The following is a 15,657-nucleotide window of genomic DNA, read 5'->3' as shown; positions in this document are numbered from 1 at the left end:
ACTCTACACTAGCCACTCTACAATAGGCCACCTAGCCACTCTACAATAGGCCACCTAGCCACTCTACAATAGGCCACCTAGCCACTCTACAATAGGCCACCTAGCCACTCTACAATAGGCTACCCAGCCACTCTACAATAGGCCACCCAGCCACTCTACAATAGGCCACCCAGCCACTCTACAATAGGCCACCCAGCCACTCTACAATAGGCCCACCCAGCCACTCTACAATAGGCCACCCAGCCACTCTACAATAGGCCACCCAGCCACTCTACAATAGGCCACCCAGCCACTCTACAATAGGCCACCCAGCCACTCTACAATAGGCCACCCAGCCACTCTACAATAGGCCACCCAGCCACTCTACAATAGGCCACCCAGCCACTCTACAATAGGCCACCTAGCCACTCTACAATAGGCCACCTAGCCACTCTACAATAGGCCACCTAGCCACTCTACAATAGGCCACTTAGCCACTCTACAATAGGCCACCTAGCCACTCTAAATCAAATCAAATCAAATGTATTTATATAGCCCTTCGTACATCAGCTGATATCTCAAAGTGCTGTACAGAAACCCAGCCTAAAACCCCAAACGGCAAGCAATGCAGGTGTAGAAGCACGGTGGCTAGGAAAAACTCCCTAGAAAGGCCAATACCTAGGAAGAAACCTAGAGAGGAACCAGGCTATGTGGGGTGGCCAGTCCTCTTCTGGCTGTGCCGGGTGGAGATTATAACAGAACATGGCCAAGATGTTCAAATGTTCATAAATGACCAGCATGGTCGAATAATAATAAGGCAGAACAGTTGAAACTGGAGCAGCAGCACAGTCAGGTGGAAGTTGAAACTGGAGCAGCAGCATGGCCAGGTGGACTGGGGACAGCAAGGAGTCATCATGTCAGGTAGTCCTGGGGCATGGTCCTAGGGCTCAGGTCCTCCGAGAGAGAGAAAGAAAGAGAGAAGGAGAGAATTAGAGAACACACACTTAGATTCACACAGGACACCGAATAGGACAGGAGAAGTACTCCAGATATAACAAACTGACCCCAGCCCCCCGACACATAAACTACTGCAGCATAAATACTGGAGGCTGAGACAGGAGGGGTCAGGAGACACTGTGGCCCCATCCGAGGACACCCCCGGACAGGGCCAAACAGGAAGGATATAACCCCACCCACTTTGCCAAAGCACAGCCCCCACACCACTAGAGGGATATCTTCAACCACCAACTTACCATCCTGAGACAAGGCTGAGTATAGCCCACAAAGATCTCCGCCACGGCACAACCCAAGGGGGGGGCGCCAACCCAGACAGGATGACCACAACAGTGAATCAACCCACTCAGGTGACGCACCCCCTCCAGGGACGGCATGAGAGAGCCCCAGCAAGCCAGTGACTCAGCCCCTGTAATAGGGTTAGAGGCAGAGAATCCCAGTGGAAAGAGGGGAAACGGCCAGGCAGAGACAGCAAGGGCGGTTCGTTGCTCCAGAGCCTTTCCGTTCACCTTCCCACTCCTGGGCCAGACTACACTCAATCATATGACCCACTGAAGAGATGAGTCTTCAGTAAAGACTTAAAGGTTGAGACCGAGTTTGCGTCTCTGACATGGGTAGGCAGACCGTTCCATAAAAATGGAGCTCTATAGGAGAAAGACCTGCCTCCAGCTGTTTGCTTAGAAATTCTAGGGACAATTAGGAGGCCTGCGTCTTGTGACCGTAGCGTACGTGTAGGTATGTACGGCAGGACCAAATCAGAGAGATAGGTAGGAGCAAGCCCATGTAATGCTTTGTAGGTTAGCAGTAAAACCTTGAAATCAGCCCTTGCTTTGACAGGAAGCCAGTGTAGAGAGGCTAGCACTGGAGTAATATGATCACATTTTTTGGTTCTAGTCAGGATTCTAGCAGCCGTATTTAGCACTAACTGAAGTTTATTTAGTGCTTTATCCGGGAAGCCGGAAAATAGAGCATTGCAGTAGTCTAACCTAGAAGTGACAAAAGCATGGATTAATTTTTCTGCATCATTTTTGGACAGAAAGTTTCTGATTTTTGCAATGTTACGTAGATGGAAAAAAGCTGTCCTCGAAATGGTCTTGATATGTTCTTCAAAAGAGAGATCAGGGTCCAGAGTAACGCCGAGGTCCTTCACAGTTTTATTTGAGACGACTGTACAACCATTAAGATTAATTGTCAGATTCAACAGAAGATCTCTTTGTTTCTTGGGACCTAGAACAAGCATCTCTGTTTTCTACAATAGGCCACCTAGCCACTCTACAATAGGCCACCTAGCCACTCTACGATAGGTTACCTAGCCACTCTACGATAGGTTACCTAGCCACTCTACGATAGGTTACCTAGCCACTCTACGATAGGCTACCTAGCCACTCTACAATAGGTTACCTAGCCACTCTACAATAGGCTACCTAGCCACTCTACAATAGGCTACCTAGCCACTCTACAATAGGCTACCTAGCCACTCTACAATAGGCTACCTAGCCACTCTACAATAGGCTACCTAGCCACTCTACAATAGGCCACCTAGCCACTCTACAATAGGCCACCTAGCCACTCTACAATAGGCCACCTAGCCACTCTACAATAGGCTACCTAGCCACTCTACAATAGGCTACCTAGCCACTCTACAATAGGCTACCTAGCCACTCTACAATAGAGACTGGGCTATAGATGCAATGACTGACCATCGGGCTATAGATGCAATGACTGACCATTGGGCTATAGATGTAATGACTGACCATCGGGCTATAGGTGCAATGACTGACCATTGGGCTATAGATGCAATGACTGACCATCGGGCTATAGGTGCAATGACTACCCATTGGGATATAGATGCAATGACTGACCATTGGGCTATAGATGCAATGACTGACCATCGGGCTATAGGTGCAATGACTGACCATTGGGATATAGATGCAATGACTGACCATTGGGCTATAGATGCAATGACTGACCATCCATGACAAGAATTGTAGTTTTTAAAATGTCTGGAAGTGACTTAGTTTGCATTTTATGTTATATTCTTCCAGAATCAACAGCTAGTATAGAGTATATAATTAATTTAAACATGCAAAAATGGAGTTAGCAAATCAGATTACCCCTTTAACATTTAAAAGTAATGAATAGACACATTTTGTCATTTAGCCTTCCAGATGATAACGGTTTCCTCCCAAAGGCCATTTGTAATGACTTATCATACTATGTGTCTAGCTAACTCCTAAGGCTCATGCTAACACATAGTTAACCAATGTTTCTGTATGAGTTTATGTTTGAAACACTATTCAGTGGTATTGTTTTTTTATTTGATTTTTCTTTAACAAAAACAGAGTACAAAATAAAATTAGACAATAGACCCGTTGAGAAAGTTAATTGGGGGAAAAAAAAATACAAATTTGAGTAAATATATTTATTGGTTTATTTTGAAAATGTAATGAATTGAAGGTTATTTGTTGATGTGAAAATTGAAATGTACAGATTTGAAGGTTGTATCATTAGATTTGGGGTGTGTTGTGGTCGCGAGAAATTATTGCGAAAAAAATGGGGTCCCCAGAAATTCTGGCGGGAAAATTCAAAACTGAAAAAATTTGAATCCCACTTGAGGTGACTGTAGGATTTTAACAGTGAGGAGACTGACGAAGTCGATGGATTTTTCTTATCCAGTGTGAGTATTTTGATTTGCAAGTGAAGATAATAGCCGGCAAAATGTGCAAGTATTTACAAGAATGATCAAATAGAGCATTTCAAACAAACCCGAGCAGCATGCCGACCTGTTCCCTGTCCTGTTCCTCAAACAAAGAGTACAGGCTTCTTATAGCAATACCAAAGCCTTCTACATCTGCTCAATTAACATTCAAAGCACATGATATACCCTACAGACCTGTTCAGATAAACATATGTAATAATACAGGCACAAATTTCAATTGGAGACGCTGCTATGCTTTAAGCATCAATAACCTGGGATATAAACATGTCCCCCGGAATAAGCTACTAGCGCGTTACACTGAATAAACCATGCGCTCGAACGCACCCAATTTCCCCACCAATTGTCTGAACAGGAAATGAACCGAACCCTCTTCAAATCACAAGGGAAACAGGTACGTTTGCGAACAATTCTTTACCTTTAACCTAGCGATTACATACATTACGTTCTGGTGATTTTCTTCCATTCCCTAAATGGTGAAACAAGATGCTTGGAGTTCAGGGTCTCAGGGGGTTGGGTTAGAGTGTGTGCTTGCGTGTGTGGTGTGCATTCATGTGTGTGTTTGCCGGCATGTGCACTCGTGTGCTGTGCTCCATCCCTGTTCTGTGCTGTGCTCCATCCCTGTTCCGTGCTGTGCTCCATCCCTGTTCCGTGCTGTGCTCCATCCCTGTTCCGTGCTGTGCTCCATCCCTGTTCCGTGCTGTGCTCCATCCCTGTTCTGTGTTCACTGCTGGCTGTGAGTGTTAGTATTGTGAAAGGTCATGTCCTTCCGGTAGTGGTGATGACTGACCCGGTAGAAGAGCTGCTCCGGTACCGACTGGCTCACGCCAGGCGTGGCGTATCCCTTGGTGACGCCGACGCATCGGAACCCCAGAGTCTGGTATAGCTGGTGAGCAGCCGGCGAGTAGGCCGTGGTTCCCAAGACGACAGAGAGGTAGCCACGGTCCGCTGCATATTGTAGAACCTTCCGCCCGAGGGCAACGCCAACCCCACGTTGCCGACAGCGCCGGTCCACCGACATGCGATGCAGCTCCACAGTGCCAGCTTCCCCCCGCAGGGCACAGACCGCCACTACACCCACCACACTGCCCTCCAGCACTGCAACCCACAGACAGGAGTCTGAGGGAGAAATAAGAGGGGTGCAATTTGGAAATAGTGGGTTATATCAAATAATATCCTAATCCTCCCATTTAATAAAAGCTGATGTCATTGTCTATTGACTTTTATACTTTAAATGGATCCTTTTCTTGAAAGAACCTAATCACTGACTGGTCGTCCTTTTGGGGACAAAGATTTACTATACTTTTTATTTTCTATTGATGGGGTAGACCGAAATGAGCCTGGAGTCAGAGGGATTATGGTGACACATCCACAGGCACTAGCTGTCATTCTAGATGAGTAATTATATTCCAGAATGGAATATAATGTTTTTATGTTTTTAACCTGTTTTTAACCAGGCACGGAATCTTGTGTGCAAATCTATTTTAATAAAATGACCATGTGCAATGTAACTAAACTAAAGCCAACTACACTCAAATAAACTAATATACAAATAAAACGAATGATACATGCATTTTTTAAAAACTATTCCACCAAGACTATTACCTGGAGTTTTCATGTAATGTCCCTCGATGTCGCCCATATCCGTGAGTTTGGCGCGCTCCAGGTAACCAAGGGCAACTCTCCTGCTGTAGTAGCAGCGCGCGCACAGGACAGCGAGAGGCACCAAACAAGTCAGCAAGAACGACTTGGTCGCAATAAAACAAACAACTGCAAAAGCCGTGGCGAAATGAGTTGGTACTATCGCAATCGAGCACAAATGATGCATTCTACTGCATTTTCCCCAAAATGATACTAAATAATGCAATCAAATAACACAAACGGTATTGATGAAATGTCAAGATAGCCTAACTGTAAATTATTACATTTATAACACATTCTTCATTGTCAAAAGCACATTTTCCCAGACTAATGCAATCAAATAACACTGAAAACGAACCTTTTGCTGGAATAACAGTCAATATATAAATAGAAATTGATATAAGACCTATTTCTCCCTTACTTGTCATAGCGGCGTACAGGAGCAGGCTCTCAGGGTGATGTTTTAACCCTCTAAACGCGGTATCCGGAACCATCTCCATCAGCCCGTCAATGAATATGCGCTCGACGTCCGGATAGTCAGCGCTTTCGAATTTACGCACAACCACACGGTCCGTTCTAAATCCATTCTTCCCTTTCTGATGGCACTTTCTCTTCACTTGGTTGTTGTTGTCTTCCATGTTATCTCACTCAGAAACTTTGTTGACGCCTCCCTGGGAAAAGAGAACTGACTCGCGTAAGTCGTTAAATACTATCACACCTTTTTCTTCGTCTATGAGGTTTAACGGCGGTTGGCAGCCAATTTGTTGCATTACCGCCGCCTACTAGACTGGAGTACAACGCCCTTACACTTTGTATGAAAAATAAAAATGTATTAAATTAAATACCATCTAACACTACTCACTAATTTCAAAATTATAGAAAACAAAATTACCACCCTACTGCACTAATTAACCATATTGATTCCTACCTCATGCCATCACCCTGAAAGGATGGTACACCACCACTTAACACACCCTGTAACTCTTCTGATGTCACGTCTCTCACACCCAAACACCTCTCTACAGCTGCCACCACCACTTAACACACCCTGTAACTCTTCTGATGTCACGTCTCTGCCACCACCACTTAACACACCCTGTAACTCTTCTGATGTCACGTCTCTCACACCCAAACACCTCTCTACAGCTGCCACCACCACTTAACACACCCTGTAACTCTTCTGATGTCACGTCTCTCACACCCAAACACCTCTCTGCAGCTGCCACCACCACTTAACACACCCTGTAACTCTTCTGATGTCACGTCTCTCACACCCAAACACCTCTCTGCAGCTGCCACCACCACTTAACACACCCTGTAACTCTTCTGATGTCACGTCTCTCACACCCAAACACCTCTCTGCAGCTGCCACCACCACTTAACACACCCTGTAACTCTTCTGATGTCACGTCTCACACCCAAACACCTCTCTACAGCTGCCACCACCACTTAACACACCCTGTAACTCTTCTGATGTCACGTCTCTCACACCCAAACACCTCTCTACAGCTGCCACCACCACTTAACACACCCTGTAACTCTTCTGATGTCACATCTCTCACACCCAAACACCTCTCTGCAGCTGCCACCACCACTTAACACACCCTGTAACTCTTCTGATGTCACGTCTCTCACACCCAAACACCTCTCTACAGCTGCCACCACCACTTAACACACCCTGTAACTCTTCTGATGTCACGTCTCTCACACCCAAACACCTCTCTACAGCTGCCACCACCACTTAACACACCCTGTAACTCTTCTGATGTCACGTCTCTCACACCCAAACACCTCTCTACAGCTGCCACCACCACTTAACACACCCTGTAACTCTTCTGATGTCACGTCTCTCACACCCAAACACCTCTCTGCAGCTGCCACCACCACTTAACACACCCTGTAACTCTTCTGATGTCACGTCTCTCACACCCAAACACCTCTCTGCAGCTGCCACCACCACTTAACACACCCTGTAACTCTTCTGATGTCACGTCTCTCACACCCAAACACCTCTCTGCAGCTGCCACCACCACTTAACACACCCTGTAACTCTTCTGATGTCACGTCTCTCACACCCAAACACCTCTCTGCAGCTGCCACCACCACTTAACACACCCTGTAACTCTTCTGATGTCACGTCTCTCACACCCAAACACCTCTCTGCAGCTGCCACCACCACTTAACACACCCTGTAACTCTTCTGATGTCACGTCTCTCACACCCAAACACCTCTCTGCAGCTGCCACCACCACTTAACACACCCTGTAACTCTTCTGATGTCACGTCTCTCACACCCAAACACCTCTCTACAGCTGCCACCACCACTTAACACACCCTGTAACTCTTCTGATGTCACGTCTCTCACACCCAAACACCTCTCTACAGCTGCCACCACCACTTAACACACCCTGTAACTCTTCTGATGTCACATCTCTCACACCCAAACACCTCTCTGCAGCTGCCACCACCACTTAACACACCTGTAACTCTTCTGATGTCACGTCTCTCACACCCAAACACCTCTCTACAGCTGCCACCACCACTTAACACACCCTGTAACTCTTCTGATGTCACGTCTCTCACACCCAAACACCTCTCTACAGCTGCCACCACCACTTAACACACCCTGTAACTCTTCTGATGTCACGTCTCTCACACCCAAACACCTCTCTACAGCTGCCACCACCACTTAACACACCCTGTAACTCTTCTGATGTCACGTCTCTCACACCCAAACACCTCTCTACAGCTGCCACCACAACCTCTATTTTCTGCGACTTCGTTCCATCCCATCCCTGCAGTACAGTTGATAACCATTGCTTTAAATGCTAAAATCCAATCTTACTGAAACGTATATCACTTTTTGGCCTGTCCCTCTGTAACGGATGTGAAACGGCTAGCTTAGTTAGCGGTTCGCGCTAAATAGCGTTTCAATCGGTGATGTCACTTGCTTTGATACCTTGAAGTAGTGGTTCCCCTTGCTCTGCAAGGGCCGCGGCTTTTGTGGAGCGATGGGTAACGATGCTTCGTTGGTGTCAGTTGTTGATATGTGCAGGTCCCTGGTTCGCGCCCGGGTATGGGCGAGGGGACGGTCTAAAGTTATACTGTTACAACCTCTGTACTGGTATATCTCTACTACTCTCACCACTCCTCCCCCTTAACCCATCTTCCTCTACTTTCTTCACTGCCTCAGCATATGACAACTTCTGCACTACTCTAACCCTGGAAACCTCAACCTGCCTCTCTCGCACAGAATATTTCTGATCCCCAGCTCCAAATCTGTCATTCTGCCACTGAACAAGGCAGTTGGCCTACCGGGGGAAACAGTGGGTTGTCATTGTAAAGAAGAATTTGCTCTTAACTGACTTGCCTAGTTGAATGAAGGTTAAATTTAGAAAATATAAAAAATTTGAGAAAGTAGTGGAAAGTGTTAATTGTAGGGTGCCCAATGCTACACATTCTTCTGTCTCATGCCCTTCTGCACACTTCTCACACCTAGGAACCTCCCTCCTACACACTGCTGCCACATGCCCCTCTGCACACTTCTCACACCTAGGAACCTCCCTCCTACACACTGCTGTCTCATGCCCTTCTGCACACTTCTCACACCTAGGAACCTCCCTCCTACACACTGCTGTCCATGCCCTTCTGCACACTTCTCACACCTAGGACCCTCCCTCCTACATACTGCTGTCTCATGCCCTTCTGCACACTTCTCACACCTAGGACCCTCCCTCCTACATACTGCTGTCACATGCCCCTCTGCACACTTCTCACACCTAGGAACCTCCCTCCTACACACTGCTGTCTCATGCCCCTCTGCACACTTCTCACACCTAGGACCCTCCCTCCTACACACTGCTGCCACATGCCCTTCTGCACACTTCTCACACCTAGGAACCTCCCTCCTACACACTGCTGTCTCATGCCCCTCTGCACACTTCTCACACCTAGGAACCTCCCTCCTACACACTGCTGTCTCATGCCCCTCTGCACACTTCTCACACCTAGGACCCTCCCTCCTACACACTGCTGTCTCATGCCCCTCTGCACACTTCTCACACCTAGGAACCTCCCTCCTACACACTGCTGTCTCATGACCCTCTGCACACTTCTCACACCTAGGAACCTCCCTCCTACACACTGCTGCCACATGCCCCTCTGCACACTTCTCACACCTAGGAACCTCCCTCCTACACACTGCTGTCTCATGCCCCTCTGCACACTTCTCACACCTAGGAACCTCCCTCCTACACACTGCTGTCTCATGCCCTTCTGCACACTTCTCACACCTAGGACCCTCCCTCCTACACACTGCTGTCTCATGCCCTTCTGCACACTTCTCACACCTAGGAACCTCCCTCCTACACACTGCTGTCTCATGCCCTTCTGCACACTTCTCACACCTAGGAACCTCCCTCCTACACACTGCTGCCACATGCCCTTCTGCACACTTCTCACACCTAGGACCCTCCCTCCTACACACTGCTGCCACATGCCCCTCTACACACTTCTCACACCTAGGAACCTCCCTCCTACACACTGCTGTCTCATGCCCTTCTGCACACTTCTCACACCTAGGAACATCCCTCCTACACACTGCTGTCTCATGCCCTTCTGTACACTTCTCACACCTAGGACCCTCCCTCCTACACACTGCTGTCTCATGCCCTTAAGCTTGACACCTGTAACATCGTAATGTATTTGGTAAAAAGGCTCGTACAGGATAACTTATATATCCTAACTTCACTTTGTCGGGCAAAGACGCAACTTCAAAACAACAGACAATGACTCTTCTGTTCCCCCCTCTCGCCTGTCTGCGTCGCGTCAAACGATGAGCATCACAAACACCGGGAATCTTTCCCCTCAGCTGGTCAACGTTTATATTTACTGTTTCCCCAGTTATCACTCCTTTCCTTGAGAGCAAAACAATTCCCTTTTCTTGCCCCCATTAGTTTTACTCCGAGCACCTTCTCCCTCTGACCAACAGAAACACAAACAATTATCACTGGTCCACTTCTGGTTACCCTCACCGATTCCACATCACTCAACTCTGTTTTCACCCACTCTGAAACCACAAAATGTTTAAGCCAAAAGGCAAAAGTTCACTTTTGCCATAAACTTCACTCCTACTGCCACAGACTCGTCTTTTTCCTGACCGTCGGTGTATACCTCTGTCTCTGAGAACTTCCCCACACCTACCACCTCTGATACATCACCCTCATTCACTTCCATTTCTCCTCCTGTCTTCAGCTCCCTCTGCATACACTTTCTACCATTCTTCTTTAACAAACCATCTCTGTTTTCCCACAATTTATATCTGACTCAAACTCACCCTCTTCTCCCCCACCTCTCTCTCTCTCTCTCTCTCTCTCTCTCTCTCTCTCTCTCTCTCTCTTTTAACCTCCAATCCTCCTCCGTTTTCCAAGTATAGTACATCTCCTTATGATAATACTTGCACTACTCCTGACAACCATCTTGTTTTGCTTTCTCTAGGGACTCCATTTCCCCCACATTGTCGGATGTAGCGCGCAAGTAAACAAACAGCCTGTCACACCCTGATCTGTTTCACCTGTCATTGTGCTTGTCTCCACCCCCCTCCAGGTGTCTCCCTTTTCCCCCATTAGCCCCTGTGCATTTATACCTGTCATTGTGCTTGTCTCCACCCCCCTCCAGGTGTCTCCTTTTTCCCCCATTATCCCCTGTGCATTTATACCTGTCATTGTGCTTGTCTCCACCCCCTCCAGGTGTCTCCCTTTCCCCCCATTATCCCCTGTGCATTTATACCTGTCATTGTGCTTGTCTCCACCCCCTCCAGGTGTCTCCCTTTTCCCCCATTATCCCCTGTGCATTTATACCTGTCATTGTGCTTGTCTCCACCCCTCCAGGTGTCTCCCTTTTCCCCCATTATCCCCTGTGCATTTATACCTGTCATTGTGCTTGTCTCCACCCCCTCCAGGTGTCTCCCTTTTCCCCCATTATCCCCTGTGCATTTATACCTGTCATTGTGCTTGTCTCCACCCCCTCCAGGTGTCTCCCATTTCCCCCATTATCCCCTGTGCATTTATACCTGTCATTGTGCTTGTCTCCACCCCCTCCAGGTGTCTCCCATTTCACCCATTAGCCCCTGTGCATTTATACCTGTCATTGTGCTTGTCTCCACCCCATCCAGGTGTCTCCCTTTCCCCCCATTATCCCTTGTGCATTTATACCTGTCATTGTGCTTGTCTCCACCCCCTCCAGGTGTCTCCCTTTTCCCCCATTATCCCCTGTGCATTTATACCTGTCATTGTGCTTGTCTCCACCCCCTCCAGGTGTCTCCCTTTTCCCCCATTATCCCCTGTGCATTTATACCTGTCATTGTGCTTGTCTCCACCCCCCTCCAGGTGTCTCCTTTTTCCCCCATTATCCCCTGTGCATTTATACCTGTCATTGTGCTTGTCTCCACCCCCCTCCAGGTGTCTCCCTTTTCCCCCATTATCCCCTGTGCATTTATACCTGTCATTGTGCTTGTCTCCACCCCCCTCCAGGTGTCTCCCTTTTCCCCCATTATCCCCTGTGCATTTATACCTGTCATTGTGCTTGTCTCCACCCCCTCCAGGTGTCTCCCTTTCCCCCCATTATCCCCTGTGCATTTATACCTGTCATTGTGCTTGTCTCCACCCCCTCCAGGTGTCTCCCTTTTCCCCATTATCCCCTGTGCATTTATACCTGTCATTGTGCTTGTCTCCACCCCCTCCAGGTGTCTCCCATTTCCCCCATTATCCCCTGTGCATTTATACCTGTCATTGTGCTTGTCTCCACCCCCCTCCAGGTGTCTCCCTTTTCCCCCATTATCCCCTGTGTATTTATACCTGTCATTGTGCTTGTCTCCACCCCATCCAGGTGTCTCCCTTTCCCCCCATTATCCCTTCTGCATTTATACCTGTCATTGTGCTTGTCTCCACCCCCTCCAGGTGTCTCCCTTTTCCCCCATTATCCCCTGTGCATTTATACCTGTCATTGTGCTTGTCTCCACCCCCTCCAGGTGTCTCCCTTTTCCCCCCATTATCCCCTGTGCATTTATACCTGTCATTGTGCTTGTCTCCACCCCCTCCAGGTGTCTCCCTTTTCCCCATTATCCCCTGTGCATTTATACCTGTCATTGTGCTTGTCTCCACCCCCTCCAGGTGTCTCCCTTTTCCCCCATTATCCCCTGTGCATTTATACCTGTCATTGTGCTTGTCTCCACCCCCCTCCAGGTGTCTCCCTTTTCCCCCATTATCCCCTGTGCATTTATACCTGTCATTGTGCTTGTCTCCACCCCCTCCAGGTGTCTCCCTTTCCCCCCATTATCCCCTGTGCATTTATACCTGTCATTGTGCTTGTCTCCACCCCCTCCAGGTGTCTCCCTTTTCCCCCATTATCCCCTGTGCATTTATACCTGTCATTGTGCTTGTCTCCACCCCCTCCAGGTGTCTCCCTTTCCCCCCATTATCCCCTGTGCATTTATACCTGTCATTGTGCTTGTCTCCACCCCCCTCCAGGTGTCTCCCTTTTCCCCCATTATCCCCTGTGTATTTATAGCTGTGTTTTCTGTTAGTCTGTTGTCAGTTTGTCAAGTCTACCAGTATTTTCCCTGTACTCCTGGTTTCCTCTCTAGTCCCTGTACTCCTGGTTTCCTCTCTAGTCCCTGTACTCCTGGTTTCCTCTCTAGTCCCTGTACTCCTGGTTTCCTCTCTAGTCGCTGTACTCCTGGTTTCCTCTCTAGTCCCTGTACTCCTGGGTTCCTCTCTAGTCCCTGTTTTGACTGTTCTGCCTGCAGTTCTGTACCTTGTGACACTGCCCAGGAGTACTGACCTCTACCTGCCCTGACCCTGAGCCTGCCTGCAGTTCTGCACCTTGTGACACTACCCAGGAGTAGTGACCTCTACCTGCCCTGACCCTGAGCCTGCCTGCAGTTCTGTACCTTGTGACACTGCCCTGGAGTACTGACCTCTACCTGCCCTGACTGTTCTGTCTGCAGTTCTGTACCTTGTGACACTGCCCAGGATGACTGACCTCTACCTGCCCTGACTGTTCTGTCTGCAGTTCTGTACCTTGTGACACTACCCAGGATTACTGACCTCTGCTTGACCTGTCGTTTGCCTGCCCCCTGTTTTTGTAATAAACTTGTGTTACTTCGAACTGTCTGCATCTGGGTGTTATCCTGAGGTCTGATAAGATATCCCATGTTCCTCGTAACGAATGATGAAAGTATGGTACTGTTGACTTCTAACCTTGCATTTCCTACTAGGATACTTGTCCTTACTCAAATCAACGTCTATTCCACATTGGTTCAATGTCATTTCATTGACATTACGTGGAAACAACGTTGATTCAGCCAGTGTGTTCCCAGTGTGTGCCCAGTGTGTTCCCAGTGTGTGCCCAGTGTGTGCCCAGTGTGTGCCCAGTGTGTGCTCAGTGTGTGCCCAGTGTGTGCCCAGTGTGTGCCCAGTGTGTGCCCAGTGTGTTCCCAGTGTGTGCCCAGTGTGTTCCCAGTGTGTGCCCAGTGTGTGCCCAGTGTGTTCCCAGTGTGTGCCCAGTGTGTTCCCGGTGTGTGCCCAGTGTGTGCCCAGTGGGTGCCCAGTGTGTGCCCAGTGTGTGCCCAGTGTGTGCCCAGTGTGTGCCCAGTGTGTTCCCAGTGTGTGCCCAGTGTGTGTCCAGTGTGTTCCCAGTGTGTGCCCAGTGTGTGCCCAGTGGGTGCCCAGTGTGTGCCCAGTGTGTGCCCAGTGTGTTCCCAGTGTGTGCCCAGTGTGTGCCCAGTGTGTGCCCAGTGTGTGCCCAGTGTGTTCCCAGTGTGTGCCCAGTGTGTTCCCAGTGTGTGCCCAGTGTGTGCCCAGTGTGTGCCCAGTGTGTGCCCAGTGTGTGCCCAGTGTGTTCCCAGTGTGTGCCCAGTGTGTGCCCAGTGTGTGCCCAGTGTGTTCCCAGTGTGTGCCCAGTGTGTGCCCAGTGTGTGCCCAGTGTGTTCCCAGTGTGTTCCCAGTGTGTTCCCAGTGTGTGCCCAGTGTGTGCCCAGTGTGTTCCCAGTGTGTTCCCAGTGTGTTCCCAGTGTGTTCCCAGTGTGTGCCCAGTGTGTTCCAGTGTGTGCCCAGTGTGTGCCCGGTGTGTTCCCAGTGTGTTCCCAGTGTGTGCCCAGTGTGTTCCCAGTGTGTGCCCAGTGTGTTCCCAGTGTGTTCCCAGTGTGTTCCCAGTGTGTTCCCAGTGTGTGCCCAGTGTGTTCCCAGTGTGTGCCCAGTGTGGTTCCCAGTGTGTGCCCAGTGTGTGCCCAGTGTGTTCCCAGTGTGTTCCCAGTGTGGTGCCCAGTGTGTGCCCAGTGTGTGCCCAGTGTGTTCCCAGTGTGTGCCCAGTGTGTGCCCAGTGTGTTCCCAGTGTGTTCCCAGTGTGTTCCCAGTGTGTGCCCAGTGTGTGCCCAGTCTGTTCCCATGTGGTTCCCAGTGTGTGCCCAGTGTGTGTCCAGTGTGTGCCCAGTGTGTGCCCAGTGTGTTCCCAGTGTGTGCCCAGTGTGTTCCCAGTGGGTGCCCAGTGTGTGCCCAGTGTGTGCCCAGTGTGTGCCCAGTGTGTTCCCAGTGTGTTCCCAGTGTGTTCCCAGTGTGTGCCCAGTGTGTGCCCAGTGTGTGCCCAGTGTGTTCCCAGTGTGTGCCCAGTGTGTTCCCAGTGGGTGCCCAGTGTGTGCCCAGTGGTGTGCCCAGTGTGTTCCCAGTGTGTGCCCAGTGTGTGCCCAGTGTGTTCCCAGTGTGTTCCCAGTGTGTTCCCAGTGTGTTCCCAGTGTGTTCCCAGTGTGTGCCCAGTGTGTTCCCAGTGTGTTCCCAGTGTGTGCCCAGTGTGTGCCCAGTGTGTTCCCAGTGTGTTCCCAGTGTGTTCCCAGTGTGTGCCCAGTGTGTTCCCAGTGTGTTCCCAGTGTGTGCCCAGTGTGTTCCCAGTGTGTTCCCAGTGTGTTCCCAGTGTGTTCCCAGTGTGTTCCCAGTGTGTGCCCAGTGTGTTCCCAGTGTGTTCCCAGTGTGTTCCCAGTGTGTTCCCAGTGTGTGCCCAGTGTGTGCCCAGTGTGTTCCCAGTGTGTTCCCAGTGTGTGTCCAGTGTGTGCCCAGTGTGTTCCCAGTGTGTTCCCAGTGTGTGCCCAGTGTGTTCCCAGTGTGTTCCCAGTGTGTTCCCAGTGTGTTCCCAGTGTGTGCCCAGTGTGTTCCCAGTGTGTTCCCAGTGTGTGCCCAGTGTGTTCCCAGTGTGTGCCCAGTGTGTGCCCAGTGTGTTCCCAGTGTGTGCCCAGTGTGTTCCCAGTGTGTGCCCAGTGT

General features: G+C 49.5%; 1 protein-coding gene across 3 annotated transcripts; it reads right to left on the bottom strand.

The window, feature by feature from the left end:
• Positions 1-3,083: 3,083 nt before the first annotated feature.
• On the bottom strand, positions 3,084-12,863 carry LOC109880712 (N-acetylaspartate synthetase). 3 transcript variants are annotated; one of them, XM_031814684.1, is made up of 4 exons: positions 12,845-12,863; positions 5,772-6,021; positions 5,315-5,479; positions 3,084-4,828 (listed from the first exon to the last, which is right to left on the bottom strand). In XM_031814684.1, exons 2-4 carry the CDS (start codon positions 5,986-5,988, stop codon positions 4,434-4,436), a joined length of 777 nt encoding a protein of 258 aa, XP_031670544.1. In that variant the 5' UTR covers positions 5,989-6,021; positions 12,845-12,863; the 3' UTR covers positions 3,084-4,433. The 3 variants fall into 3 exon arrangements, with proteins under 3 accessions (XP_031670544.1, XP_031670543.1, XP_020328497.1); XM_031814683.1 differs by lacking the exon at positions 12,845-12,863 and adding an exon at positions 8,310-8,328; XM_020472908.2 differs by lacking the exon at positions 12,845-12,863 and having other exon boundaries at positions 5,315-5,397; positions 5,772-6,027.
• Between the last annotated feature and the right edge of the window lie 2,794 nt (positions 12,864-15,657).

This window comes from Oncorhynchus kisutch, unplaced genomic scaffold (genome assembly GCF_002021735.2).
Source record: "Oncorhynchus kisutch isolate 150728-3 unplaced genomic scaffold, Okis_V2 Okis07a-Okis12b_hom, whole genome shotgun sequence".
NCBI lineage: Eukaryota > Metazoa > Chordata > Actinopteri > Salmoniformes > Salmonidae > Oncorhynchus > Oncorhynchus kisutch.
Note: the sequence above shows the minus strand (reverse complement) of the source record. Positions and strands in the feature narration are given on the sequence as shown.

Bases quoted from the DNA above. Each gene is read 5' to 3' on its own strand.
- LOC109880712 (XM_031814684.1), bottom strand. From the start codon at position 5,988: ATGGAAGACAACAACAACCAAGTGAAGAGAAAGTGCCATCAGAAAGGG. The intron at 5,480-5,771 runs GTAAGGGAGAAA...CGGCTTTTGCAG, and splicing joins CCTGTACGCCGCTATGACAA to TTGTTTGTTTTATTGCGACC. The intron at 4,829-5,314 runs GTAATAGTCTTG...TTTCTCCCTCAG, and splicing joins ACATTACATGAAAACTCCAG to ACTCCTGTCTGTGGGTTGCA.